This window comes from Doryrhamphus excisus, chromosome 4 (genome assembly GCF_030265055.1).
Source record: "Doryrhamphus excisus isolate RoL2022-K1 chromosome 4, RoL_Dexc_1.0, whole genome shotgun sequence".
Classification (NCBI taxonomy): Eukaryota; Metazoa; Chordata; class Actinopteri; order Syngnathiformes; family Syngnathidae; genus Doryrhamphus; species Doryrhamphus excisus.
In genome coordinates, this window is record NC_080469.1 from 10,600,973 (window position 1) to 10,628,199 (window position 27,227).

The 27,227-nt window shown below is 40.3% G+C and overlaps 2 protein-coding genes across 2 annotated transcripts; both read left to right on the forward strand.

Moving 5' to 3' along the window:
* Positions 1-1,754: 1,754 nt before the first annotated feature.
* On the forward strand, positions 1,755-8,047 carry cdk7 (cyclin-dependent kinase 7). The gene is made up of 12 exons (XM_058070485.1): positions 1,755-1,872; positions 2,361-2,420; positions 2,511-2,544; positions 2,620-2,687; positions 2,780-2,848; positions 4,627-4,737; positions 4,819-4,937; positions 5,292-5,391; positions 5,475-5,561; positions 5,643-5,792; positions 6,363-6,501; positions 7,039-8,047. The coding sequence occupies exons 1-12, from the start codon at positions 1,807-1,809 to the stop codon at positions 7,065-7,067; spliced, it is 1,032 nt and encodes a 343-aa protein (XP_057926468.1). The 5' UTR covers positions 1,755-1,806; the 3' UTR covers positions 7,068-8,047.
* Positions 8,048-8,580: 533 nt separating this feature from the next.
* On the forward strand, positions 8,581-27,180 carry serinc5 (serine incorporator 5). The gene is made up of 12 exons (XM_058071015.1): positions 8,581-9,155; positions 18,814-18,981; positions 20,059-20,237; positions 20,530-20,612; positions 21,995-22,088; positions 22,451-22,662; positions 22,782-22,874; positions 23,217-23,343; positions 23,449-23,518; positions 23,689-23,725; positions 24,465-24,609; positions 25,513-27,180. The coding sequence occupies exons 1-12, from the start codon at positions 9,129-9,131 to the stop codon at positions 25,655-25,657; spliced, it is 1,380 nt and encodes a 459-aa protein (XP_057926998.1). The 5' UTR covers positions 8,581-9,128; the 3' UTR covers positions 25,658-27,180.
* The last annotated feature ends 47 nt before the right edge of the window (positions 27,181-27,227 follow it).

A 27,227-nucleotide genomic window follows, 5' to 3' on the forward strand; every position in this document is an offset into this window, starting at 1 on the left:
GAAAATGAAAGGCAGTCGTGTGTGTGTGTGTGTGTGTGTGTGTGTGTGTGTGTGTGTGTGTGTGTGAGTGAGTGATAGAGAGAGGGAAGCAGGGAGGGTCATAGGAGAGGAGCCGTGCCTAATCCTGTGGGATGTGAGGGCATCTTCTGTGTATGGAGATGGGATGTAGAGATGTGTTCAGTGGTGCATGGATCACAAAAGCTCCCTAACTGACAGAAGAGACTCCCGGGAGACCAATGCCAAGCCGCTAACAGAAAATATATTTTATAAAAAAGACAAAATGTCAGCAACATTATAGCATTTTATCCTGCCATAAGGTAGTGTGTTTTTATCGGCTAATTTACACTGAAACACACTGAAAGCCTGGTTAGAGGCAATACAAGAGCTGCATCAAAGCTCTTTCTTCCTTTACATTCTGTTGGTAATAATGCTCAGTAGTCAGGTTGTAGTTTGCAGCACTGCACTGCATCATACTGAGAGTTTCACTATTACAATGTACTTTTACAATGTGTGTAATTGAAATAACAAGCAAAACCATACCTAAGATTCAAGTAAATTATATCAAATGAGAGACCTGTATAAAGGCAGTGTAGCAAGTAAAAAAAAACAACAGAAAAAGAAACTTTTTTTTTTCTCAGCTAAACCAGCTACTATTAAAGGAAAACTACACTTTTTGGGGAAGTTTTGCCCATCATCCACAATCTTTATGTAAGATATAAACACATGTTTTTCTTTTCTACGCTTTCTAATTATATAAAAAGAGCAAAAAAGATGTAGCTAAGAATGCACGTAATGGGAAGGACCCATTTCATACATAAAGCATTCTGAAAAAGGTAAGCGTACATCAGCGTCGTGCTCACAATGCCTCAGGCCACTACCCAAAAGGTAACGCTACATATTGGAGATGCCATGACTGTTGCTTTGTTTTTGAGTTTGGGAAAGTTAACACTAGGTATAACGTTAGTTAGTTTCTATTTTGCGAAGTGAAATCAATGCGGCCAGGAAGGACGTCCCATTAATGCTTAAAAGGACGACAATATATCAAAATACTTTAAGTATTACATGTTAGCCCGCAGACTTCACAGCTAGGAGACCAGGGTTCAATTCCACCCTCAGCCATCTCTGTGTGGAGTTTGCATGTTCTCCCCGTGCATGCGTGGGTTTTCTCCGGGTACTCCGGTTTCCTCCCACATTCCAAAAACATGCTAGGTTCATTGGTGACTTCAAATTGTCCATAGGTATGAATGTGAGTGTGAATGGTTGTTTGTCTATATGTGCCCTGTGATTGGCTGACGACCAGTCAGGGTGTACTCCGCCTCTGGCCTAAAGACAGCTAGGATAGGCTCCAGCACCCCCCGCGACCCTCGTGAGGAAAAGCGGTAGAAAATGAATGAATGAATGTTATCATGGATGTGACTGTTACTACATGGTCACAGCGTGTATATAAAACCTTAAAACTTTGTTGGAAGTTTTTGGAGGTGTTTAAATAGCTTTTGGCAGCATTGGTGTGCCCCATGATGTGCATTAATAAAAGTACCAGTTTCTTTTTTAGCTGTTGTTACATATTTATAACTCACTGTGAAAATACCTCTGTTTCATGTCTTAATAAGGATCGTGGATGATGGGCATGAATTTTTGATAAAGTGCAATTTTCCTTGTGTTGATAATTTTTCCACGTGTTTCCTTGGCGAACCAGGAGATGGCAGTGTTGATCCAATAAGACCATATTTTGACCCGGAAAAACTATTCGTGGACCTTTAATAAAGCGGAAGTTGACATTCATGCCGCCGGTGACAGTTATCAACGATGGCACTTGATGTAAAGTCCAGAGCCAAAAGATATGAGAAGCTGGATTTTCTCGGAGAGGGTCAGGTGAGCAGTGTTGAACGTCTGCGATATCATTGGTGCGGAGTTGTTCTTTTCAGGGCTCTGGCTTTTGTTGGCTGCAAGACGAAAGCTATTAGCAGCATGCTAGCAACCCGGTTGTTAATGTCAACAAAGCCCGGCGATGCACGCTGTGGAACACTGATGGTCAATATTTTTTTTAGGCAGAACCTTTTCAATTATGCCCACCAATAGTGCTGCCTTATGTAGAAGTGGTGTATTATAATTGTTCATCTGGTATTTCATTCAACCTATCCGCTTACAGTCAATTTACACATAGGAAGTTGAGCTGAACACAAGCTACTGACTACAATTACTGTAGCCAGTAGAGTACTAAGTGCACTGGTTGGTACACACCGCCATTATCGCCATGCTAAGGATTCCCTTATTTAAGTATTTTATTTATATTATTGCTATGTTTTATTACGTGTTACTATTGGGATATCGCCGCTGTGCATTGATGTCCTGTTCTCCAGTTTGCTACAGTGTACAAAGCCAGAGACAAAAAGACAGACACGATAGTTGCCATTAAAAAGGTAAAGTACATTAACTACAGTCAACACATTGTCAGCATCTTCTGACTGTTTTAATGTTTATATAATTTTATGTGACTTATTTTCCATTAGATTAAAGTTGGCCACAGAACTGAGGCGAAAGATGGTAAGTTTGTACACTATAATCCACCCTGTCTATGCTTGTAGAATGTAAAGATTTATTTCTTACCTATCATAATAGGTATCAACAGGACTGCACTGCGAGAGATAAAATTGCTGCAGGAGCTGCATCATCCAAATATTATTGGGGTAGGTTTTATTTGTGTTTCTATAATACAAGATGTAAAGAATATACGTTAAGATGCCTACTTTATTATAATCCTCTCTATTTTGTGTTTCAGTTGCTAGATGCATTTGGACATAAATCTAACATCAGCCTGGTGTTTGATTTCATGGAAACTGATTTGGAGGTAAAACCTTGTTTTGAATACATTACACACCGCGGTCAAGCGCGCAGACATCACAGCTAGGAGATTTACTGGAGATTTACCTAGGAGCATTACCGGGTTGAGTCGCACCCTCGGCCATCTCTGTGTGGAGTTTGCATGTTCTCCGCGTGCATGCGCAGGTTTTCTCCGGGTTTCTCCCACATTCTAAAAACATGAATGAATGAATGAATGCTGTCCACCTCACTGTCCACTTTGATTCAGGATTTAGCACTTTTCTTTTGTCTCTTAAAATCATCGATCATTTAAATCTGCAGTTAAGGTGCTTTAATTCCTTTTACCTTTCTACCTTCGTCATGCTGTCCTATCAGAAATTCCTAATGACTAATCACTTCCTAATCTTTGAGGCCGTATTATTAGCTTGTAACATTGGCCATCACTTCATTCATTCATTCATTCATTTTCGACCGCTTATCCTCACAAGGGAGGTACTGGAGCCTATTCCAGCTGTTCGGGTGAGAGGCAAGGTACACCAAGTTTGCAACACAGCTAAAAAAGTTGGCAACACTGCAACAAATATTTATAATTGATCAGTCAGTTCGTAATTTTGCAAATGAGACCAACAGAAACCAATCTTTCCGGTGCGCCCCCTCACCTGTTTTTAGCATACAAGTCTCTCAATGGATGCACACCTCTTAAAATATAAAGACGCTCAACTCTAACAGTCAATTGATTCCGTTAGAAGTATGACATTTCATGCTCATCATAGTCATCATCTCAGTGCTTGAAGTGATTATTTTTAGGCATTTAAAATAGAGTCACAGCTATCGGTCTAACCCAGGGGTGGGCAAACTACGGCCCGGGGGCCACATGCGGCCCACTAAGCGTTTAAATCCGGCCCGCCAGTTGCCATGAATTGGACTGGTGAACATTGCGCTTTCATTGTGGAAACGTTTATCCGAACAAACAAATCTGTAACTGCAACACAACGAGCGTTCCGGTTGCACTTCATCCCCTTGTGTTGGTAGACATGATCCCGTACCAGCTCCAAACACCATCTTGTTATGGGTTACCAACTTCAGAGCTACTGGATCTGCACTGAAACGAAAATCAACCTAGCATAGCATGCTAGCATGAATTTGTGGGAGGAGATGAATTAAAAATACAGCGAGTGAATTGATAAAATAGAAAAAAGTTAAACTAAACTCACTGTTTTGCTTCTGTTGCCTTTTTTTGGTTGCGCTAATAGTAGTGAGCAAACTCCGGCCCAAGGGCCACATGCGACCCACTAAGTGTTTAAATCCGGCCTGCCTGTTGCTTTTAAGTATTTAAACTTTTAACATACCAACTGGCAACATGACTTTCAAGTCGGATGTCCTATTCAGTTAAAAAAGCAAAATTGACAAATAATTCAAGGGGGGGGGGGGTTTGCATGTTCTTCCCGTGCACGCGTGGGTTTTCTCCGGGTACTCCGGTTTCCTCCCACATTCCAAAAACATGCTAGGTTAATTGGCGACTCCAAATTGTCCATATGTATGAATGTAAGTGTGAATGGTTGTTTGTCTATATGTGCCCTGTGATTGGCTGGCGACCAGTCCAGGGTGTACCCCGCCTCTTGCCCGAAGACAGCTGGGATAGGCTTTTCGTGAGGAAAAAGCGGTAGAAAATGAATGAATGAATGAATATATGTTATGGCCCCTTGCACAAGTTTGTTAACTCAATGCGGCCCACGAGTCAAAAAGTTTGCCCACCCCTGGTCTAACCTGTCTCTATTTTTTGCCACTTTTCCTCTTGTTTTTAAGGTGATCATCAAAGACACCAGCCTAGTTCTGACGCCAGCCAATATCAAAGCTTACATCCTCATGACTCTGCAGGGATTAGAGTACATGCATCAACACTGGGTCTTACACAGGGTAAAAAGCACAAACACTTCACATGCTGCTGTATTTAAGGTAATCTTATCTATGGACTGAGTAATATTTTTTGTGCTGCAGGATTTGAAGCCCAATAATCTTTTGCTTGACGGTTACGGAGTGTTGAAGTTGGCTGACTTCGGTTTGGCCAAAGCATTTGGCAGTCCTAACAGAGTCTACACTCATCAAGTTGTTACCAGGTCTGTGTTGTGGAATGCAAACCTGGAAGTTCACAAATGACAGAATTTATTCTAATGAACGAAACTCATTCTAATCCTTTTTTTTGCAGAATATTAGAGATAGTAAAAATGATTGAGAATGCCTTCTCAGTATAATGCAGTGATTATTATGACTATTATATGACTATTAAACCATAAATGGCCATCAAAGTAATAAACATTACTCTTAAAAAATGTATGTCTCTCTGACATTCACAATTAAAATTCTTGTAAAGTTGGATGGGTAGCTTTTCAGAGTTGTTTGAAGTATAAATAATGAAGTGGCTGGTAGTTACTTATTGTTCATTAATAGTTAATCAAATGATATCTTCCTAGGTGGTACCGCTCCCCTGAGCTTCTGTATGGCGCCAGGATGTATGGAGTGGGTGTTGACATGTGGGCAGTGGGATGCATCCTGGCAGAATTGCTCCTGCGGGTACCCAATTTTCTTTTTAAAGAACATCTAAAATATTGTATCCGTTTTAATTAATCTCCATGTCATTTTTTCTTATACCTTAGACACCGTTTCTTGCTGGAGACTCGGATCTTGACCAGCTCACCAAGATCTTTGAGGCTCTTGGGACACCCACGGAAGACTCATGGCCTGTAAGCATTTCTTAGCACCCACGTTATGTCAATGTGTTTCATTTCAATAAAAACAAATCATAATTCTTGTTTGTTTTTTAGGGAGTGGGCAGTCTACCAGACTATGTGCCATTCAAAATATTTCCTGGGACGCCTTTAGAGCACATATTTAGTGCAGCTGGAGATGACTTGCTGGAGTTGCTCCATGGGCTCTTTACATTTAACCCCTCCACAAGGACTACAGCCACACAGGTGATCTTGAAAAAAAAAATAATGCAACATTTTTGTACGCCTGAAAAAACCTTGATAAAAATCAGGGTTTAAGTATAAAAAAAGAGAGAAAACATGTGAGGGAGAATGTCTTTGTACTGTAACCAGAATAGCTAAAAAAAATGACTCTCTGCCCAAAGTGTTGATTTTATATAATGATTTTTTATATTAAATATATTTTTATATTTATATAGTTTCCTCCATCTGTGGTGGAAATTGATGAGTGAATTTACTCCCATCACAAACACTGGGTCACACTGATGGGGCAGCCCACTCTGACCAATTTTATGGATGGGTGTGGCACGGCTGAAGGAATAAACTTTAAATTTAGCAGATCCACATTGTGCCCATATTAAAAAAAATATATATTTTAATTGGAGCCTCCAAATTCTCCAAAGGTGTGGATAGGCTCCAGATCATCAATGACCCTGAACACATAAGCAGTGGACAGTGGATGAAGGCGCCTTTGTGTCATTAAACACCACTTGTGTAATTGTAGTATCATTTGTTTGTGTTGATTGTGACGCTATCATGTGTACATGCGTATCTCAGGCTCTGAAGATGAGGTACTTCAGCAATCGACCTGGTCCTTCTCCTGGCGCCCAACTCCCCCGACCCAACTGCTCTGCCGAAGCTCTGCGAGAGATGGATACAGCTCGGCTCAAGAGGAAAACGGAAGGCCTGGAGACAAGTAATCAAAAGTCCTATATGATATTTATACCCGTAACACATCCCACTAACAGTGGATTTGACTTTTAAAAAAATTGCACCAAAGGTATTAATTTCTGATCAGAGTTGTGGGTTCCAGAACATTCTACTCACACCCAGGTCACATTTAGCATAAAACCTGGTGGACCCTTCTATTTCTACCAAGCAAATAAATCCAAAGTAGCAATTCTAAAGGGTGTTGGCTCCACTATTCATTATACAGAGGAGGCACATTTCTGCCTCTTAGTGGATTGTGGCAGGGAATGTTCGATTGAAGTAGAACTCTGGTGTTAGTGGGAGGTTCAAAGCTTTCCAGTCCCTTCCTGTGGTTTGGAAAATCTTTGGGTTGACTCTTCGGTATGGTTGATGCTGTAGTATATTACAGAGAGAATTTGAAGACACATATAGACTTTCAACGTGTAGATTACATGTTTCTCGAGTCTGCCTGCCTGTTGTTAGTTGTTGTTGTTAATTTTTGTAATGCTTTCTTCCTATTAACATTTTGTCTTTTAATTTTCAGCTTCCATGAAAAAGAAGCTGATGTTCTAACCAAATGGGACCAGATGTCCTCTTTCACGGCAAAGGTGCTGCTGTGTCCTTCAGTCCAGCTGGAGATGTAAATTAGCACCTGTGGTCATTCGACACAGTTGTGATGCCTGCCTGAATGATCTATGGCAATAACCTGCTCCATTGTGGATAATTTAAGGGGCTGAAAAAGACAAAGACCACACAAGCAAGCCTCGTCTATTTCTTGATATATTATTAGGACATCCAGCCCCTGCAACCATGGACACGTCTATGAGGTGAAAGGTCACTTATGTTGTAGTTGATGCCACCAATGTTTGGGGCAATCAAGGGGTTCCACACCAAACTTAACCAGTGGGTCAGTGTCAGTCATGCTGAATTGTTGGCACATAATGATGTATTGATAAAATGAGGCATCCATCTGACCCAACTGTTACAGTGTGCCTCAATACTTTTGTCCATATAGAGTATGTGTCAGATGTGTGCACTTGAGTCATGTGACTTGACAATATCATCAAATACTTACAACTTGGACTTTGACATCAATTACTCAGACTTTAGTCTGATGATTTGAAAATAATTGGGTTTCAGTGAATGTGTTGTGTAAAATGTGTCTCCATTCAAACAGAACTATTCAAAATGCATTTACTGTATTTGTCAAATGTATAGATTGTTACATTGTTAAAATGTCATTTTATTTTGGAGACACTAAACAGTGCTTATGACTTGTAAGGTTTCAAGCCTATGACTTCAGACTGTAATCAACCTGTCTCGTCTTGACTTGAGATTACTTGGACTTGCACATCTTCACTCTAGACTTGCAAAACTTGATCCCACTTCTGGTATGTATGATGAGTTTTGTATTAAAAAACAAAAAATCTTTCTGGAGTGATTATGCATAAAATATGTACTGTAAGATTATCAGCCCATGACATGTGGTCCATTGTGTATTTGCATGCGGGGGGTGTTATGTCTCTCTTTTCATCAACGCACATACAGCTTGACCACGTCTTTCTTGATTTATCTTGTCAATTCTTTTTAATGTGGCTGTAATCTAATATTCTTTGTTAGCTGCCTTCAAAGACGTCCTGCTGCCCCTATAGTACAGTCTGTCAGCGCCTATTAGCAGAAGTGACACATGCTGCTGTTGCCGTATTTGATCCATCTGTCAGGGTCGATTATGTTTTTTCCACTTTTCAGACCTATAAATGTAGTGAGAATGTTATATTATCGTGTTAAAGGATGCCAAAGATTCAGATAATGAGGTTTACAGATTTGGAAGTGGGCCCTAAAAGAAGTTTGGGATGGCTCAAAAGGCTTGGTAAAGCTGCCTATTTGTGATGTCACAGAGGAGTGGACTTCCTTATATGGTTCATAATTAGGAAGCACTTTGGGTATGTGACCAATTACAGTGGAGTGGGGATGCCCGGGGGCGGGTGTGGGTGCAATAAATTAACAGACCATTTTGACAGGAAGCAGAAGTCAAAGGAAATACAGATGGAATAGGTGCAGATTCTGGAAAATCTTAACAGGTTTTCTGTGTGGTTTATCGCGTATAGCTGCTGAAAGGGGGCTCTTACTAAAAGGGTTGAAAAATTAGTGGAATAGGTCCCCTTTAATGATGTCAATACTAATCAACGAGCATATTTTTTCCTGATTTCCAAAAAAAGTGAGATTCATGCCTTTTTATAAATGTTCACAAAACCAGAGGCACAGTGACTCTGCAATGGTCAGTGGGTGGCAACATTGTGTTTATTTGTTTAGCGTTCAGTCATGAGGTCAGACGACAGATCTGGCAACCAGCAGCAGCTTTATCATCCTGTAAATCCCCCTCACAAGTACACATTTGTGTGGATTAGAAATAAACAACTGCATAGACTTGAGTAGGAAGAAAAGGATAGAGGGAGGAGATACAGTGGCGAGTATAGGAGGGGGGAGCTCCGGGTTATCGCGGATGAGGAGGAGGAGGGAAAACCACCCAGTCTATCGCGCTTGTCGGCGTCTTCTTCATGCGTCTCCACGAAACAAGCGGCGATCTCGTCTTCCTCATCTGAAGCTGGTTGTATTGGTTGTGTCCACAACGCGATGTGTACCCCATGCTGTATCTCGCAGGTGAGTAGCATGCTATATTGTATATTGTCCTTTTTTGTTGCGTGTGTGTTTAAAAATAAAGCACTCCTCTGGCTAGAGCGTCGCTTTTTCCGCTTGATGTTCACATATTCATCCACGACGGTTTTGCTTTTTTCAAATGGTAAAATAGTCACTTACCGTTATTATTGAGCATAATAAAATACTTAATATCCACCCCCCTGCCATTGTCGAGGGGGTTTAATGACAACACAGAGGAAGACAAAGCAAGGGAGCTAGCTAGACATAGCATAAAATGCTATTAATAACATGTCGTCGCACGACGCATAGACAGATGTTTCACAATAATAAAACAATTGCTATCTGCTGTAAAGTCAATTTAATGTAGTTCACACTCCCTCTATTATAATGGCTCAAGTTTCAACTTTTCCAGCTGTTTTTTCCCCCGCCTGTCATGACAGTGTATGAGCTAATTCCAGTTTCCAGTCTGTAATTTCTGTAACAGACTTGTGTAAACATGGTGGACATATCACGTGGCAGTTTTTTGTATTGTTTTAAGCCATTTTAAGTATTATGTCTTTATTATGATATGGGTGGAATTATTTTTTATGTTAATAATATGTTCTACGTATATTTGTTGTCAACCTTCCCACCTATGATGTGGTGTACCATCTTTATTCGTGATTTTTCTTTTTATTGGTGTGTTGTATTTATTAGGGCTGCACAGTAAAGTGGTTATCACAGGTCGGATGTAAGAAGAAGCAAACCTTAATTAATCCCACCCCCTCTCCGTTTCAATTGCTGATACATTTGTATCATGTATCTTCGTGTATTTTTCTATACAATAAAAAATGTGTGTTTGTAAACAAAAATGAAAAAAACAAACAAAAAGCCTATATGTGCCCTGTGATTGGCTGGCGACCAGTCCAGGGTGTACCCCGCCTCTCGCCCGAAGACAGCTGGGATAGGCTCCAGCACCCCCGCAACCCTTATGAGGAAAAGCAGTAGAAGATGAATGAATGAACAAACAAAAAGCTTTTTTCCCGTTATTTTTGTTGTCCGAATCTACACTATTCTCCAATCCAATGGTTTGTGGTCTGGATAGCGAAAGGTTTCCATTTACAGTTGTTGTAAGTGTCATTGAATGTAGTTATAGTACTTCTTCTATAGCAGGACCTTGCAACGTGGTAGTGATGTTAACTATCACCGGATGTAATCCTTTCAAGTACATCATTCTTTTCTTCTTGAGTTGTATCGTCCATTTTCCTTGTTGTCATGGTAATACGTTTTTTAATATTTATCCAAATAGTTAATATCTTGGACAACAAGCACTCTTGCCTCTGCTGGTCCTCCCATTTAGCTTGATGTAGATTTTGCCTTTGTTACTCCAAGTACTTTGTAGCTTTCACTGATTTGATGAGCAAAATAGGTCCCATTTAATGGGTACAAAGGCTTTGTTCAGAGAGATTCAATTCTGCTCCATAAGATGCCACGTTAACTGCTGTTGTCCTTCCAGCAGGCTCTTCTTTGAAGCCAAGCCAAAGCATTTATTTTTCCCAGAAACATGTATTTTCACAAATTTGTCCTCTTTGTATAGGCTTCTTATCAAATATGTTGGGGCAAACCACAGAATTTGAAGAAGTGAATTTATGGAACTACAGTAAAGTCTCGTTATATCGATATTGTCGGGAGTCGGAAAAAATATCGATATAACCGGACTGTCGATATATCCGATCCTGCGCCGAACTGCATTAAAAGTGGGCAATAATGCACTCGACATTGTTCTATAGTATAGAACAATGTCGAGCAGCTTAAATCAATCTTTGCTTAAGGATTTCAATACCAAAAAAGAACACGGCGAACAGCTGCTTCCAGTCAACTTTATTTTTCACACTTCCACCACCAGAGCACAGCACACACACCGATTCCCGCACTTCCTGGTTCACAGGTCATGCTCAACCCGCCCCACATAGCTGGCCAAACACATGCCTGCAACAGTTTCTCTCGTGTGTATAGAATCTATACACACGAGAGAAACCACGAACGCCAGCATGTACATATGAAAAACAGTGATTATTGCAAGCGATAAAAAGATATCTGAATACAACACAATTAAATACATGTATTTGTACGCTTGTGTCTTCGTTGGAATAGGTGTGTATGCTATGTCAGTTGGTTCTTCTGTTGCAGGCATGTGTTTGGCCAGCTATGTGGGGCGGGTTGAGCATGACCTGTGAACCAGGAAGTGCGGGAATCGGTGTGTGTGCTGCGCTCTGGTGGTGGAAGTGTGAAAAATAAAGTTGACTGGAAGCAGCCGTTCGCCGTGTTCTTTTTTGGTATTGAAATCCTTAAGCAAAGATTGATTTAAGCTGCTTTTGTATCGATATAAGCAGACCAAATTGGCTGGCGGGAGATGAAAATGGCATCGTAGTAACTGGGTTATCATAATAACCGGGTATCGTACTAACAGAACTAATTATATCATAAAAGACTAGAAATTTGCTGGGAAATGAAAATAGTATCGTAATAAGCAGTAATTCGTTATAACCGATATCGATATAACAAGACTTTACTGTATATGTAATGTTATGACATTAACAGGGTGTTTTTACCCTCCACAAGGCTGAGCAACATTTTCCTCATCTAAAGTTGTTTCGGACTACAGGGTCACTGCTGAGTTGATCTGCTCAGGAATTTAATTACCCTAGCACATCTCTCACTTAAGGGGAAGCTCTCTCCTGTTTCCTGTTGGCCTCTGTGTTGGAAATGTGGAAAACTGACGGGATTATGAGAAAAGGGGGAAGGAGCAAACAGCGAGGTCAGTTATTTGTAACTGTCTTGATGTATCACTACACAAGCGTGTAATTAACTTGTCTTAGTCTGAATATGTATGCCCCTTAGATGTTTACTCGATCCTCAATTGGTGTGTGTGGTCTGTTCATTTTGTTTTTGGCATGGACATGGAAATTAAGAAGTGGGCGCTGTTTGGTTTGGAGAAAAGAGTGGCCATGGTGTGGGAGCAAGAGGCTCATAACTTCTCAGTGGGATAGGAGATGTACGCCATGTTGCAGTGAGGCAGGGAGTAGGCTTTTAGCCCATTGTTGAGTTTTGTTCAAAGGGCTGTGAGCATTGGCTATGAGTGTGTGACTGGACTGAAACCATGTGGAAGCATGTAAGCTGCACAGCTATGCCACAAGACACTCTGGCACGATATATGGGTTTGAAGAATATAAAAGGATGCAAGACTCTTACATTCACTCTGCATTATTTACAACAGATCTTATGCCCTGGATTCAGCATATTGACTAGCACAAAAAATATTCTGTGATACACAGGTTGCAGGCTCAAAAACATTTGAGGATATTTTGCTTTGTTGTAATGATTAAATTGCTGGCAAGTGTAAGCACAGTTGCTGTACTGCAAGTGTGACATAGGATCCACAAAGCCTGCCTTGATGTGCTGTAAAAATCACTTAACTTGTAAAATTATCACCTCAAGTTAACAGTTGCACCATAGTCTCCTCATTCCTTGATGGTGATCATATGAGTCGAGACGTCGTATAAGGAGAATTGAGGGTTATTTCATGTGCCAGCTTATCCTTTGAGAAAAAAAAGTGACAATGTTGGCATGATGGCATTTTTCTGAATTGAAGCCTCACAGATGTTAAGGATTGGCCTTTGGCTTACGAGAGCATTTAAAAAGTAAAAGGTTTCATCTTGCTACAGACTAAGTAGACCAGACTCCATTCAATAATTTCAATGGCCGCAGCTAACTAGAACCTATGCAACTCAGGGCTCGACAATAACGATGTACCGATGGCCCGGGGCAAGTTAAAACAAAATTCGGGCAAGTAAATCCAATCATTAATATTCCCATCGGGCAAGTGCACTTTAGCATGCCGTACTGCCAAGAGTTTTTTTTAAAGCGGTTCTTGTTGGGTGTTGGTAAAACACGGACTGCGTAATTCCGATGATAATTTGCAAACCAATCCTTGCAAATCTTGAAATGGACCAATCAGAATCGTTTATTTAGACCGCGGTCCGTAATCCACAATCCGCGTTTTACCCACACCCGTTCTTGTTCACGATCAACCAATCAGCGATCGTTTTACTAGGAAAACGTCTATCATGGCGTCCATGCCAACATCGTCTAATTCTTCAACAACTTCTGAAGGAAAACAGCAAAAAGTGATGACAGTGCCTCCTAAACAAGTATTTTATTAGCGGCAGCAAATCAAATGATGGCAAAGGTGAGTGAATCACTTTGCTGTGACAATTTGAAGTGGTCACAATGAAACACCACCCATTAGATCCAATACCAAGTGCTGATTTTGCACAAGCTACAAAACCTAGCGGTTTCATTTCTCTGTGTATTTTTCTCACCTTTGCTTCACAAATTATTGTTTGACCATTGAGCATTTTTTCTGGATTAAAAACACTTTACTAGTACACAAATGTGTCAAATGTTTCATTGTGGTGCACAACTTATAAATATCACTGCTTACTACGACTACCATGTGTAAGGTTGCATGGCTTGCCATGTTAACATACATCTCCACACATTTTCAGACATTCCTCCAAATACAATGCATCAGTACTATTATCTGATGAATTATCAGCATATATTGATATATGATATCATTATGGCAGTCTTTTCATTTTACATGGGGCAAGTTCGGGCAAGTAGTTCTCACCTTAAGGATTCCCCATGGGCAAGTAATTTTTGTTTTTAACGTAGAGCCCTGCAACTGTAGTAGAAAGCTGTGACTTTTTACTACAGTGGCATGTTGGGTACTTTTTCTTATAACTTTTTCAAGTGTCTATTGTTGTCACTATACTAATTATGTCATCCCCTCCAAACAATATTTGTGTGTTGTTTAATGGACATTACCTGTTTGCCATTGGCCTTTGAAATTGTCTAATGGCAACCCTGGTCAATAGCACTCATCATAAATAACCTGAAAATATGCATTTAATCCATTGGTATATGCTGATCTGTCAGGGAAATCTTGTGAGGATCACCAAGACAAGTATTATCAGTTGCACAGAGAACAAACTCACACCAGCCAAGATTGTCTTTTCTGCTTGTGAGGGACAGCAAAGCTTCCCTCACTTCCATGCTCGCTCCTCCGAAACTGTTGGGAATAAATAAAAATTGCATTGAGTTGGCATAAACTGGTGTAAACTACTCCTCTGGGGTGAGTGGGTGAGGGGTAATGTCCAGGTCGGCCCGCAACCTAAAGTAGGCTTTGAGTTTTGTCCAATCCCCCCACCCCCGAGTGTGAAATCCCTGCCCTTTACAGTCAATAAAGGTTTGATGATGGCAACAACTCTGGAATCAGTTATCTGGAACAGACTATTTCACTTCTAAGCTCTCACTGTATTGTGTTTCATTTGGGTCCTCCTTTGTGAACCTTGTTTCCACCTGTCATCTGAACTTGCAGCTATGGGCGGTATTTGCCAAGTCAGAAGCAAAGACTCGGTGTATATAGAAAACAGAGCAAGGATACATTTTTGCTGTGTGTACACAGCTGCCTAGCTATAGAGACAATAATGGAGCCATCAGTCTCGGTGTAAGACAACCCTCGGGGTAGCTCTTACTGTGGGAGGGAGGTCCTTTTATTGTCTTTGAGGTCGTTCCTTACTCTTCCTTCCCTGCAAACATGTTCCCTACACTGGGCCTTTGTAATATGAGACACCCGGGTGTGTCGAGAGTTTTGTCTGAACTGTTGCTCTCTGTCCAGATTCACCATAATCAGCACTATTCTGCTATGTATCGTCATCGCTTTCACTGACAAGGACGTCTATAAACGTCTTTTCAAAAAGTTACGTTGCCTGCAAACTTTTGTTTTTTTTTTTCACAGGAGCTACAGATTGTATGCATCTTGTGTGTGAATTTCCAAGTTGTAGGCAATGTATTTTTGTCACAGAAGGGGGAAACTGTTCTATTTTCCTCCGATCGGCAGCAACAGTTTAGATATGAAGTAGGGTTGGACGATATGGATCTTAACATGTATCACGATATGTATGTATAAATGTCGACGAAGCCAATGGCGCTAACCACTCGGCCGCCATGCAGCTGATAGCTGATTATTTTGTGTTATGTATTGTGTTTTTTTCTAAACGTGTGAATATTTTGTCCTTAATCTTTTTTTCCTGTGTTGTTTTTGTTGTTTTATAGAAGTAAACAGCTGTTCAGATTTTTGAGGTGTCACTAAAACGGCAAATACGGATTTCAGTCACCGTTCTGGTTGAATTTGCTTCTTTGTAGGAAAAGCTCATTTTCTGTTTTTTTTTTTTTTGTCAAAATCCTAACCCTATGTTCTACTGCTGATTTATAAACACCCAAAAAGGCTAGAAACATTTTTTTTTTGATGAAAGAACTCTAAAGTTTCTTTACATAGTTTTAATGTTTATGTAGTCCTAAAACTCAATATTTTGTGGGTCTTGAAAGTTCAGCAAAAATTCCCCAAAACTTTGGCAATATGGACCTATCGTCTCTGAAAATTGCTAACTGTGAATGACGTAACAGTCTAAAAGCATCTTCCCAAGTTTCAATTGAACCTTTTAATAAATAATGTATGAAGATGGAAAAAAACTGCATTCATTGCTGTACTCCTTAGAGTGTAAGCAACACATCATAATGTATGTGCCTCCTCCCTTTTCTTTCTTCATGCGATGGACAGCAACCTATTTTTTAGAAAGACCAGATTGAGCTGCAGAAGTAGTTGTGTGTTTAGCTTTGTGTTTTTCTGTTTCCTTTTTCAGTGTTTGATTTCGGCAACTCTTCCTGTAATTGTGACCAAGTGATATTTTCCATTCATGCTGGCTTTGAGATAGGAAGCTAGTTGGAAATAAAGAGGGAAGAGGGATGGTAATTGTTGGCAATTACCGTAAATGCTCTGCAGTACAGACATGGATGTGGGACTTGGGATTTGTCTACATTTTAAAGGGGCCCCATTATGCTTTTTCCACTTTTCTGACCTATAAACGTAGTTAGAATATTTTATCAAACATCAACATACCAGTGGTCTTCATCCACGCATGTCAACTCAGTGGAACACCAACACAGCAATGGACAAGCGAGCAGCGTGTAGTGATACGAACAGAGAGAAAATAACACCTATTGATTGAGAGGTCTAACTTTTTGTGAGCAACGATTTTGTGGTGCAAACTTATTCCTCTTTTGAACGCATATTGTTTTCAGAATCAAAACACTTAACTAATGAGACCCCAGCAACTAGCCAGAACTAATTTCCTCCACAAAAACTGACCGGAACTCTGCTCACAGGATGAATTGGGCAGAAAGTCACAATTGATGCACGACAGTGCTAATGGGGATGCCATACAACTTCATATAAAAAAATCAGAACTATTCCATTAAGCATCTTTATTATGTGTGCATGGTTTGTTGATAGAACGCACACACAGCTATGAAGTTTTATCAGTCTCCTGTTTTCCTGTAATAAGCACAGTGTGCTATGTGCTGGTGAGGCGTTCAAGAGCACTGCATATTTCTGTATCTGAGGTATTTTTTTTTAATGCAGTTGCACAAAAAGTTGCAAGCGCCAGAACTCTGATAAAAAAAGTTATTTTGACGGACGATGAGGATCTTTTTGTGAGAGGACCAGAGCAACATGAAGTGAGTGTGGGGTGCTGTGGGTGCTGAATTTGGGACATATGTTACAGACACACTGACCACCTGCCGAATGTTCACAGGGCAGGCAGTTGAAGAGGGGCCGTGAAGTGGGTAAGGACAGGGTTGGTTACCATAGATACTCCTTTTTGTATTGGCTTCTATGGGAATTTCTTTAGACACCCTTTCTTGGCCTACCCTTCTGTGCAGTTTGCCATTGCCCCCCCTGGCTGTGTGAAACACCTCCTCGACTAATGAAATCCAAACACCCTCTCTTTTGAAATTGCTCTGTTTTTTCCTGGTTAATTTCATTCTGTAATGGTTAATTAATCACCCTTTGAGTAGGACATGGGTGCAAAGCCACTTATCCTGTTTAGCAATGTGTTGGAAAATGGAGGCCACAGGAGCTCAAGTAGATGTTGACACATACTCGGGAGGAGCCTGGGATGGAGCCGAGAACTTTCACAGGACTAGCCAACGTTGTGGCTCGAGCCACACCTGTTAAAGGTGCTATTACTGTGGCCACAAGACAACAAAATGACCATGTTTAAGATGTAGGTCATAATCATTGTGCTTGCTGAGACAAAAAATACCAGTTGGAGTTGATCATGGATGCTTTTAGAAAATATAATAATACCTTTTCTTTCTCCTCATCTCAAGAGAAAACAGTTGCATCTACATTGGCCGTTAAAACGAGACATCATCGCACAGCCGACCATTTTGCACACTGGCTTACACACATGCCATAGTAGACACACTGGCTTACTGCACACACTTTTACAAATGCCCAAGATTAATGCTGTTATGAGAACTTTCTCTCAGCACTGATGGAAAGACAAAATTTGTTTTAAAATTAAACTGTCATTTGTCACAATTTTTAGTAGTTATGTAGAAGGTACACATCTAGCAGCAGTCTGATACAATTGTCCCGCTGGAGAGCAAAACAGTTAAAGTACATAGATATACAAACTTTATCAAGACAAAAAGACAGGTGCAGGGTCATGTGAATTTTCTCAGAGTCCATATACATGGGAATGCCATTGGAGAGATTTGTTTTAGAGATGGAAGGCACCTTGTCTTGAACAGTTAATAGAGAGCAGTTACGTGCTCTTCTAACAAGCAAGTGTTATACACTGTGTGAATATTAGCAGCAGTACATCCTCCATACTCTATATGTATGACTAGAACTAGAACCAATACTGTACGGTAAAATATAAAATTCAAATTCACTGCCAGGGATACTGAATACATCCTGCAAGAATAAACTACAATCTTTGATTGAATATCTTTTGATATTGTCTTGATGAATTACAAGGAGACACAAAGGTATGAAGTACCATGATGGACTTCATGTTTGGTTCTGACAATGCATCTTTTCACCAGTCGGCCTGTAGCCTGTCCAGTACAAAGTAAAGATTTTGAATTAGTTTTCACTATTTCCTGTTACATAGCCCCTGCTATGTTGACATATTTATCGTTTAGGTTTTAACGGTACAGTAGCATGCATTGGTTTATTTACCATGTAATGTACTATGTAGGTTGGCTCTAGTCATTTGTGTATAATGCATTCCGTATGATGTTTCATACCCTCTACGCTAATGGCTGCAAAGTATGTGAAGGAAGTGTAATGGAAAAACGTGTGTGAAAGCCCTCAGGCTTAAGGAGTGGTTCCGGCTAGAACCACACCGTTCGATTTGGGGAAAGAGGAAGTTCTATAATTGGAGTTACTGCAGCCCCCGCACTTGTACAGTAGAAGGTTGTGGAATAGACACCAGCAAGTGTCCAGGAAATTGTCTGGTGAAAGAAAAAGAAAAAGAGGGCAGCAAGCAGGCCTGTTTTTTATTATTATTATTTGTCATCTCCTTATTCTGTACTTTTGGTTCTCGGCAGTTATTGCAGCAGGTTGCATTACTTCAGGTCCCGATAACAGAACAAGCACTTCATCCTGGTTGCCCAACTATAGATGACTTAAAAGAGTGTGCTAACTTCTGAAGCTGTCATGGTCTTAATGCTTTTCCCATCTTCTCTTCTTCCCTCCACTTTCTAGCTGGCCTGCTGCTGTGGCTCAGCGGCGTGTTCATGCTGCTGTAACTGCTGCCCAAAAATCAGACAGTCCACCGGGACCCGATTCATGTACACCCTCTATTTCCTGCTGGTCACCATTGTCTGTGTCATCATGATGTCCCCCACGGTAGAGGAGGAAATGAAACAGAATGTAAGTGACACACAGCAATATTGGGAAAATACAAATAATGCAGTCACTTGAAAAACCACCATCTAGCCATCCATTTTCTGTACCGCTTGTCGTCACCAGGGTCACAGTTGAAAGGGTATACAATATTTACATGTATAATGTAAACTAGCCTGTACACTAGCCACGTTTACATGAGGAGTTTTTCGTCTTTCCGAATGGAATCTTTCTGAATGACAATTCAATGACAAACAATGGGATACTTGGAAAGGAATATCCCAATCTCTGAGTCTACATGCACTGCTATAATCAAACAGAATAGTCAATTGTGTTTTTCTCGTCTGCCAGTGTTTGCAGTTAGCCATATTTAAATAATGCTGCACTGTGCGTCTTGTAAAAAATCCATCCAGACAAAATATGCTTTATGTTATCTCCAGGCAGTGCTTGCTGACTGGGCTCTACACACACACCCACATACTCTCTCAGTGTCACTCAGCGGGAAGTCCCCTGCACAGAGAGCAACCATTGTACGAATGAGGGCTCAGAGATTTACAGCGGTTTGAAATAGACAACTCCTTCCCTTTCTGATGGACATGCTAATGCCCTCCTCAACATTAGACAAAGCTTTTTACCTTTTGCGTTGAACTGACACTGCTACTACACAGAATTTCTCATTCTTTGGCTATAAAATTTGAAAGGCATCTTGTCTGTTGACATTGAGCAGTTGGAGGCCACAAGAAACTTCATAAGGCCTTCTTCTAGGTCAGAATGTATTATTTTTGGTATTTCAAGGAGGTTGAACTAAAATATTCTGTGGGGTCCTGTCCCCTCAACTTGTAGATAAAAGACTGTTAATGTTATATTTGACGCGGATTGGTCCCCTAAAATGCTTTGCGTGAAAGAAGGCTTGTTGTTCCCACTTGTTCACTCTTTTTGCCCCTTCAGAGGCGTGACGCTCAGATTAGACACTATTGGACCTTTTCACTCAGGCTTGGACAAACATGAGTAGTAGGAGGTGGGTGGCTAGCTGGGGCTTTTCAATCTGGTTCACTACAGCACTGAGCTAATCCATTTTGGCTTTGTATTCATGTTGCCACTTAGATCCCCTTCTACACTGAGTTGTGCGAGAAGATGAATGCAGGGAAGAACTGCAAGACCTTGGTTGGTTACTCTGCCGTCTACAAGATGTGCTTCGGAATGGCCTGTTTCTTCTTCATCTTCTGCATCTTCACCATAGGCGTCAACAATAGCACTGGCTGGAGGGCGGCCATACATAATGGGTGAGAAGACGGCCCAGGTTGACATTTAAAAAGATATATTTGTAAAAATACCTCTGCCCACATTAAAGTTAAACTTTTTAGTTTAGATTTTACATTTAACCAATGGTAGGCATCTGTGCAAAAAGCATCATCATAACAGTAATGGCAAATTGAATAAACAGGGGTAGACACTGTGAAGTTGACTCCTGGATAAAACCCCCCAAAATTAGAAACCATACAGATACAGTATCTCAGTGAGTACACCCGTGTAAACTGTACACTGTATATCCATGATTATTGCTTTGCTTCACAGGTTCTGGTTGCCGAAATTCATTGTGCTTGGGGCCTGCTGTGCTGCAGGCTTTTTCATTCCACAGGAGGCAACTTTTCTTGAAGGTAAAGATGATAAGATATTCATTTTGACAAAGGCCACCTTAATAAACTGTCTTATAAGTCTGGTAGTCATCCATAAGTTTGAATATTAACTTATTGTAATGTGATATATTCACACAAACACTCACACACACACTACTGATTATAGTTTTAATGAGAGTGAGAGCAAAAATAAATTTGAGAAGAAATTCATTGCAAACAGCAAAAGTGAATGCAAACACACAAAAGTGAAATAGGCTGTTCATCGGCTGATCCATCGTTTAAGACCACAGCCTTTAAAAGCCAAAATATTGGCAAAAATATGGATTCAATGTAATTTTCTTTCTGGTATTCACACAGTAATGATCTCTTGATGGCAAAGTCAGATGTTGAGTTACTTAAGCAAGTCCTCTCACAAAGCGCCGTTGCTTCTAGGATTGTAATTTTAAACTTCTTAAAAGATTCTGAGGGTAATGGTAACAACAAAATCAAGTCAAGTCAAACTTGATTTACAGTATAGAGCACATTTTAAAACCAGCGTTGACCAAAGCGCTGCACAAGTTACATAGACAATGAGAAAATAAAATAACCGCACATCAACAGCCAGTTGAGCTAAAATAGAATAAAAAAATAAATATACAGAATAAAAAACAATGTGCTTGTTCAGTCTTTGTTGAATCAGAGTAAAAAGAAGTAGGTTTTCAGGTTTTTTTTTATGTGTGCAGCCACAAAAAAAGAGGCTCTGTCCCCTCTTGTGGTAATCAAGTGGTAGATCCAAAAAAATGTCAACGGCCCTGTGCCAGAGGATCTAATTAGCGGCCTGTCAAGACATGGGATGATCTTCAGCCCAAATGAAGGTTGTTACCGATGCTGAGTACTGTTCAATAACCTCAGACGACATTTGCTAGAGAAGGGTTTTGAGTAATGATGTCCGATATTGGCTTTTTTTCCGATCACTGATATGCCGATATTGTCAGACTCACAATTTCTTATTCTGATATCAACCGATACTGATATGTGTAACATCACATATATTTTTATTCAGCTGTGTTTCTCAATTATTTTCTGTCAACTGTGACTCTGTTAAATTAAACAGTCTTTCTGCCCAGTCATATATTTTTATTGTGTTTTCTTACAAATAATCTTAAAATCTCATCTCGACTCAATCATTTCGTCTCGGGAAGTGACTATATTGTTACCTCTACTTAATCACCCAGTGAATTACTATGCCATCCCTCGTATGCTGTATTGTATTTTGTTAGTATACTGTACACAGTATATAGTATTTAGTAGATGCTGTGTGCAAACATAAATTGGGTCCCGAATGGCAACATTTTAAATAACCTATAAGAAACCATGGGTATTCTCATAAATGAGTAAAATCATGATTTCCTTGTCTTGTTCAGTGTGGCGTTATGTTGGAGCGACTGGCGGCTTCTTCTTCCTGCTGATCCAGCTCATGCTGCTGGTGGAGTTTGCCCACAGATGGAACACAAACTGGTGAGAGCAGCAGTCGGTCTGGGTTGCCTTTTGGAGCAGACAATGCTCTGTCAACACAAATGTTGCTTGTGAGCAACCCAGAGGGTGGGGCATACTCATTCTGTGGATTGACTTGAAGAAATAAGTTTGGCAAGCAAGAGTCTTATAGCTGTTTATGTAGAGGGAAGCTTGGCAGCAGCTCGCCACTGTGCAAATTCACTGGAATAACTCACCAGACCTTGTCTCTGTCTTTGATTGATTTCTCTAGGACCCAGTTGGTTTTCTGATTTCTTTCACATTTTAGTTTTGTTTTACCTACGTTCATGTTGTTTTTATCCTCTGTTTTCTTTTCCCCCTCTCTGCATGTACTTTTGCTTACACAGGAGCTCAGGAGTGAAGTATAATCGCATGTGGTATGCAGCGCTGGCCTTGGTCACTCTTGTGCTGTTCAGTGTTGCGGTGGGAGCTGTGGTCTTCATGGGTCTCTTCTACACCCACCCCGAGGCCTGTCTCCTCAACAAGATCTTCCTGGGCATCAACGCCAGCCTCTGCCTCGTCGTCTCTCTGCTTGCCATCTCCCCCTTCATACAGAAACGTGAGGATTGTCACTCGTGTTAATGCAAATAAAAATGTGGTCTCCTGCATGGTAAATGATGTGTAGAGAAAGTTATTGCTGTTTTGAATCTCACTATCTTCACCTTTTTGTCCCCTTAGTCCAGCCTAAATCTGGTCTGCTCCAGCCCGGACTCATCAGTGTGTATGTCATGTACCTTACCTTCTCGGCGTTCTCCAGCAAACCAAAAGAAAGTGAGCATCAACATCTAATTTTACCTTCACCGGTGTCATAAAAATGAGTTTTCATAAAAATCCGAGTCGATTGCGTTGACATTTCTCATACATCATTCTGCTCAAGCTTGACCAAGTCAACCACAAACGTGGCACATTATAGCGAAGTGCATTCGCAGACATTGGGTCATTACGCTATTTTTTGTTTTTGGCATAGACCCCACAACCGCCTGAAAGTGGGCCATGACCCACCAGTTGAGAATTACTAATTTACAGTCATGGGAAAAATTAGGGCACTGGATATATGACGTGTGCATATGTTGATCTGAAGACTAAAAGCCACTGGTGCTTTTGTCCTTACAGTGGTGGAAAAGGATGGCATGAACACAACCGTGTGTGTCTTTCCCTTCAACTCTGGGAAGGAAAGTGACAAAAAGATTGTCACAACTCTTGGAGGCATTATCCTATTCTGCTGCATCCTTTACGCCTGGTAAAACACGCACACAAACTGTCGCTGTGGTCATTTATATTCTAGTAACAGCGCATGATCTGAAAACGAAAAGGAAAATAACACTGTGTTGCCTGCCCTGTCTAGTCTGACCTCCACCACCAAGCGAAGCTCTGCAGCGCTCCGTGTGTGCAGGAACAGTGAGCCAGAGACCGAGGTAAACACGCAGACATTACTTGTGTCCGTGTTTTGACAACATTCGTTAATTGAATTAACAAAAGGCAAAAATTCAATTAGTTTCATTGATAAAACTGAATTGAGGTTTTGTCAATGTGTTTGAAATATTTTAGTCCACATAGGTTTAAACTGTTTATCCTTATTCCACAGAGAGCCCGCTGCTGCTTCTGCTTTGGCGATGACACAGGTAGAAATGTCACAATTCTTTGTTTGTTTGTTTTTTACATTCACACTTTCATCTTTTCATTTCCTCCCACTCATCTTGTCTCTGCAGCCTGTTGAGCTTATAAATATGTTCCCAGCAGTCGTGTGCACACAGCGCGCCTGTGCTCATTGTTATTCATCAAGCTGATGCAGGATGGGAAGAAAGTATTGGTCAGCAAACGCAGATGATGTCACTGTTACTAGGTGGTTGGCATGTCAAGTGTAGAAATGGCTGTGGGCTAATACCGCCCCCTGCAGGGTATTAGAGGAAAACAGTCCGAACTCAAGCTCACTCTACATTGGAACATTTGAGAAAAGTACAAACTGTACAACATAAACTAGAAACACATATGTTCAAAAAATGTCAACCCCATCTGATGATATTCTACAACGATAGAACCTGAACATGGTAATGGGATTTCAAATATTACAAATGCAGATTTTGGTAAAACTGGTGCAAATTCAAAGTCCTTCATATACAGTTGTACACATATATTTTTTTTTTGCTATCACAAAAATTTGTATTTTGTAAATTATATGAAAATTGGAATAATACCATGTCAATAATATGAAAACTGCAGATATATGGTTTCAAATAAGGTACAAATCTATAACTATAACACTATTTATATATTAATAGCAAACATTGGTGCCTTTGTTTACATGGAGTAAACTCAATCTGTGTTTTTTTTTTTTTCCTTCTCTGTCAATCCGACTTGCAGAGGACTATGACGAAGAGAAGACCGGTGCTGGCCAGAACGTACTTTATGATGAGAGAGAGGCCACCAACTACAGCTACAAATATTTCCACTTTGTCTTCTTCTTGGGTTCCCTTTATGTCATGATGACCATAACCAACTGGTTCCAGTAAGTCATCATGTACACAACATATAAAGTCTATACTATAATTTCTCCTTGTAACTTTGGTTTACATTGCCCTCAAGTGGCTGTTAGTGTGTACAGCCACTACACTAGGAAATACTAGGCTACAGCTAGGAGACCCGAGTTCAATTCCACCCTCAGCCATCTCTGTGTGGAGTTTGCATGTTCTCCCCGTGCATGCGTGGGTTTTCTCCGGGTACTCCGGTTTCCTCCCACATTCCAAAAACCTGCTAGGTTAATTGGCGAATCCAAATTGTCCATAGGTATGAATGTGAGTGTGAATGCTTGTTTGTCTATATGTGCCCTGTGATTGGCTGGCCACCAGTCAAGTCTTGCGCAAAGACAGCTGGGATAGGCTCCACCACCCCCGCGACCCTCATGAGGATAAGCGGTAGAAAATGAATGAATAGTAAAATACTAGTTATGTATTTTATCTGTTCCAAAGTCACATTGCCATCATCATAAAAGTTTTAGCTGTGCCGGCAATGTTTCAAATACCATTTTACTGTCCTATAAATGTTGTTAGAATGTGTATTCTTGTGTTAAATGATGCCAAAGTTTCAAATAATGAGGAAGTTGGGCCCTGAAAGAAGTTTGTTATGGCTCAAAATGCTCAGTTTCAAAAGGCGTGGTAAAACTGCTCCTCTGTGATGTCACAGAGGGCTGAATGAAATTTTCTGATGTCTGATGAGATTTTGTCATGTATGACAATGTCTTGACCTCTTGTCCGATGTTAGAGACCAGTTTTTTTCTTTAGCGCTTTTGTTGAACTTCCGTTATACCAACAAAAGCTGTAGGTTCTTAATATTCCTTTTTTTTTTAAAGTAATGTTGCACACAGAGATGCCTTGTTTCATTCAATGTCTCATTCCTGTTGTCACTTTTCCAGCTATGACGACCACAGGATTGAGAAGCTCTTGGACGGGAGCTGGTCGGTTTTCTGGATCAAGATCTCCTCCTCCTGGGTGTGTCTCCTCTTATACATGTGCACTCTCATAGCTCCCATGATCTGTCCCAAGCGCTTTGAAGCCTAGGACACCTACGTAAGTCAGATGACATTCCGTGTTGGGGGTGTGGCCAACAGTAGCTTTGAGGCTGAGCCAAGGGACCAGGAATCTTTTTTTTTTTTCCACCTTCAACCACCGTCCACATCTACCCTCAGCTTTGGAAATGGAGGAACATGTGTTGCCTTTTATTACACACTCTTTTACATTTATATGATAGTGTTTCCTTTGTGTTACAATGGTGATACCTTGATGGTATTTTGTTTGTAATTTTAGGATTACTTTCTCCTGAAAGTTTGTATTCGTATCATGTGTTTTGTGATCCACAAGTGTCCAGACTTTAGCGTCACCTTTCTGACGTCTTGTCATATTTTTCAGCTCTATACAGTTGGACTATAATTGTAGCAAATCGATGGGACACATCTGTTAGTGTGTGACGTTTTTAATGTTACACCAGAATCCATTTGTGAGGGAATGCATGCAAATTGAATCACACTTTCAAAACTCATCTCTCAGGCTTAAATGTGAGTATGTTTTGTTATATTGTGTGCCCTTTTGTAGATGTTTTTTATGCAAGAAAATATGCTCTTTGTTTTTGAAGCTTCTCCTTAGATGTTTCAGGTTTTGTCAATCTCAGTGCTCCCTTTGAGCAGAATCTTTTTAGGTAGAAAACATGTGTTTTATACAACTACTCATAATTATTGCGTGAGGCGGTGCTCCTGTAATCAGTCTGCCTTATGTAACAGAAACAGTCATTCCCACTCCTGAACAGCTGTTTGCCAAAGGTAGACATTTGGAAAACAACACGTTTAACGTTTAACCTGCACATGTTTATACTTCAGTCAGCCTGTTTGTGTTGTCATAGCTCATATAAAAAAAACCAATCAGGTTATTCAACACTGGATGTTGAGTTTCCACTGATAAACACTTTCTCATGCAGCACCAATTAATCATGTTGTTTTCCTTTTGAAAAACTATTGTTTTGTAACTTATATGTTCATTGTTACTTTTATGGAAGGACTCATTAAAAGTGTCATTTTTCATCCTTAACATTGCATTGTTCTTGATGAAAAGTTAATGGACCAATCGGGCTCCCTTAAGACATCATTTGTATAATATACCATAATGTATGTATGCTACTGTCCCTGCCTCCACCCACTAATACAAAGGGACTGTATGATTTACAAAAGGGCTCACTCCGTCCATGCTGTTGTTCTTTGGCACAAGAGTGAACCCTCTTCCTGCCTGTTTGGAGGTGGGAGATGAGGAAAACAGACACGGATGCACATGGCAATATATTGAAGCTGACAAAACGACCAAGATTATTTTAATTCATTGTGTGAGCAGTAATTTATGATTTATTATGTATAATTGATTATCAAAAAAAAGTGTCTTGTGGCCACTTTTTTTTAGAATGAGAATTCTTGTCACGTTTTAATCTTGTGTGATCTTGTGACACCCCTATTGTACACACATCTTGACACAATATATGAAAAAAATATATTCTATCAATGCCTGTATCACAAACCCACTTATTATAGGAATGGCTTTAAGCCACATTAAATGTTCGATTGTAGGAATAATGAGTGATCAGATCTTT

Excerpts from the sequence above, each read along its gene's own strand:
- cdk7 (XM_058070485.1), top strand. The coding sequence starts at position 1,807 with ATGGCACTTGATGTAAAGTCCAGAGCCAAAAGATATGAGAAGCTGGAT. Across the intron at positions 2,688-2,779 it reads ATCATCCAAATATTATTGGG|TTGCTAGATGCATTTGGACA; the intron begins GTAGGTTTTATT and ends TTTGTGTTTCAG. Across the intron at positions 5,793-6,362 it reads CAAGGACTACAGCCACACAG|GCTCTGAAGATGAGGTACTT; the intron begins GTGATCTTGAAA and ends TGCGTATCTCAG.
- serinc5 (XM_058071015.1), top strand. The coding sequence starts at position 9,129 with ATGTGTACCCCATGCTGTATCTCGCAG. Across the intron at positions 20,238-20,529 it reads AGGGCGGCCATACATAATGG|GTTCTGGTTGCCGAAATTCA; the intron begins GTGAGAAGACGG and ends TTTGCTTCACAG. Across the intron at positions 23,344-23,448 it reads TGCTGCATCCTTTACGCCTG|TCTGACCTCCACCACCAAGC; the intron begins GTAAAACACGCA and ends TGCCCTGTCTAG.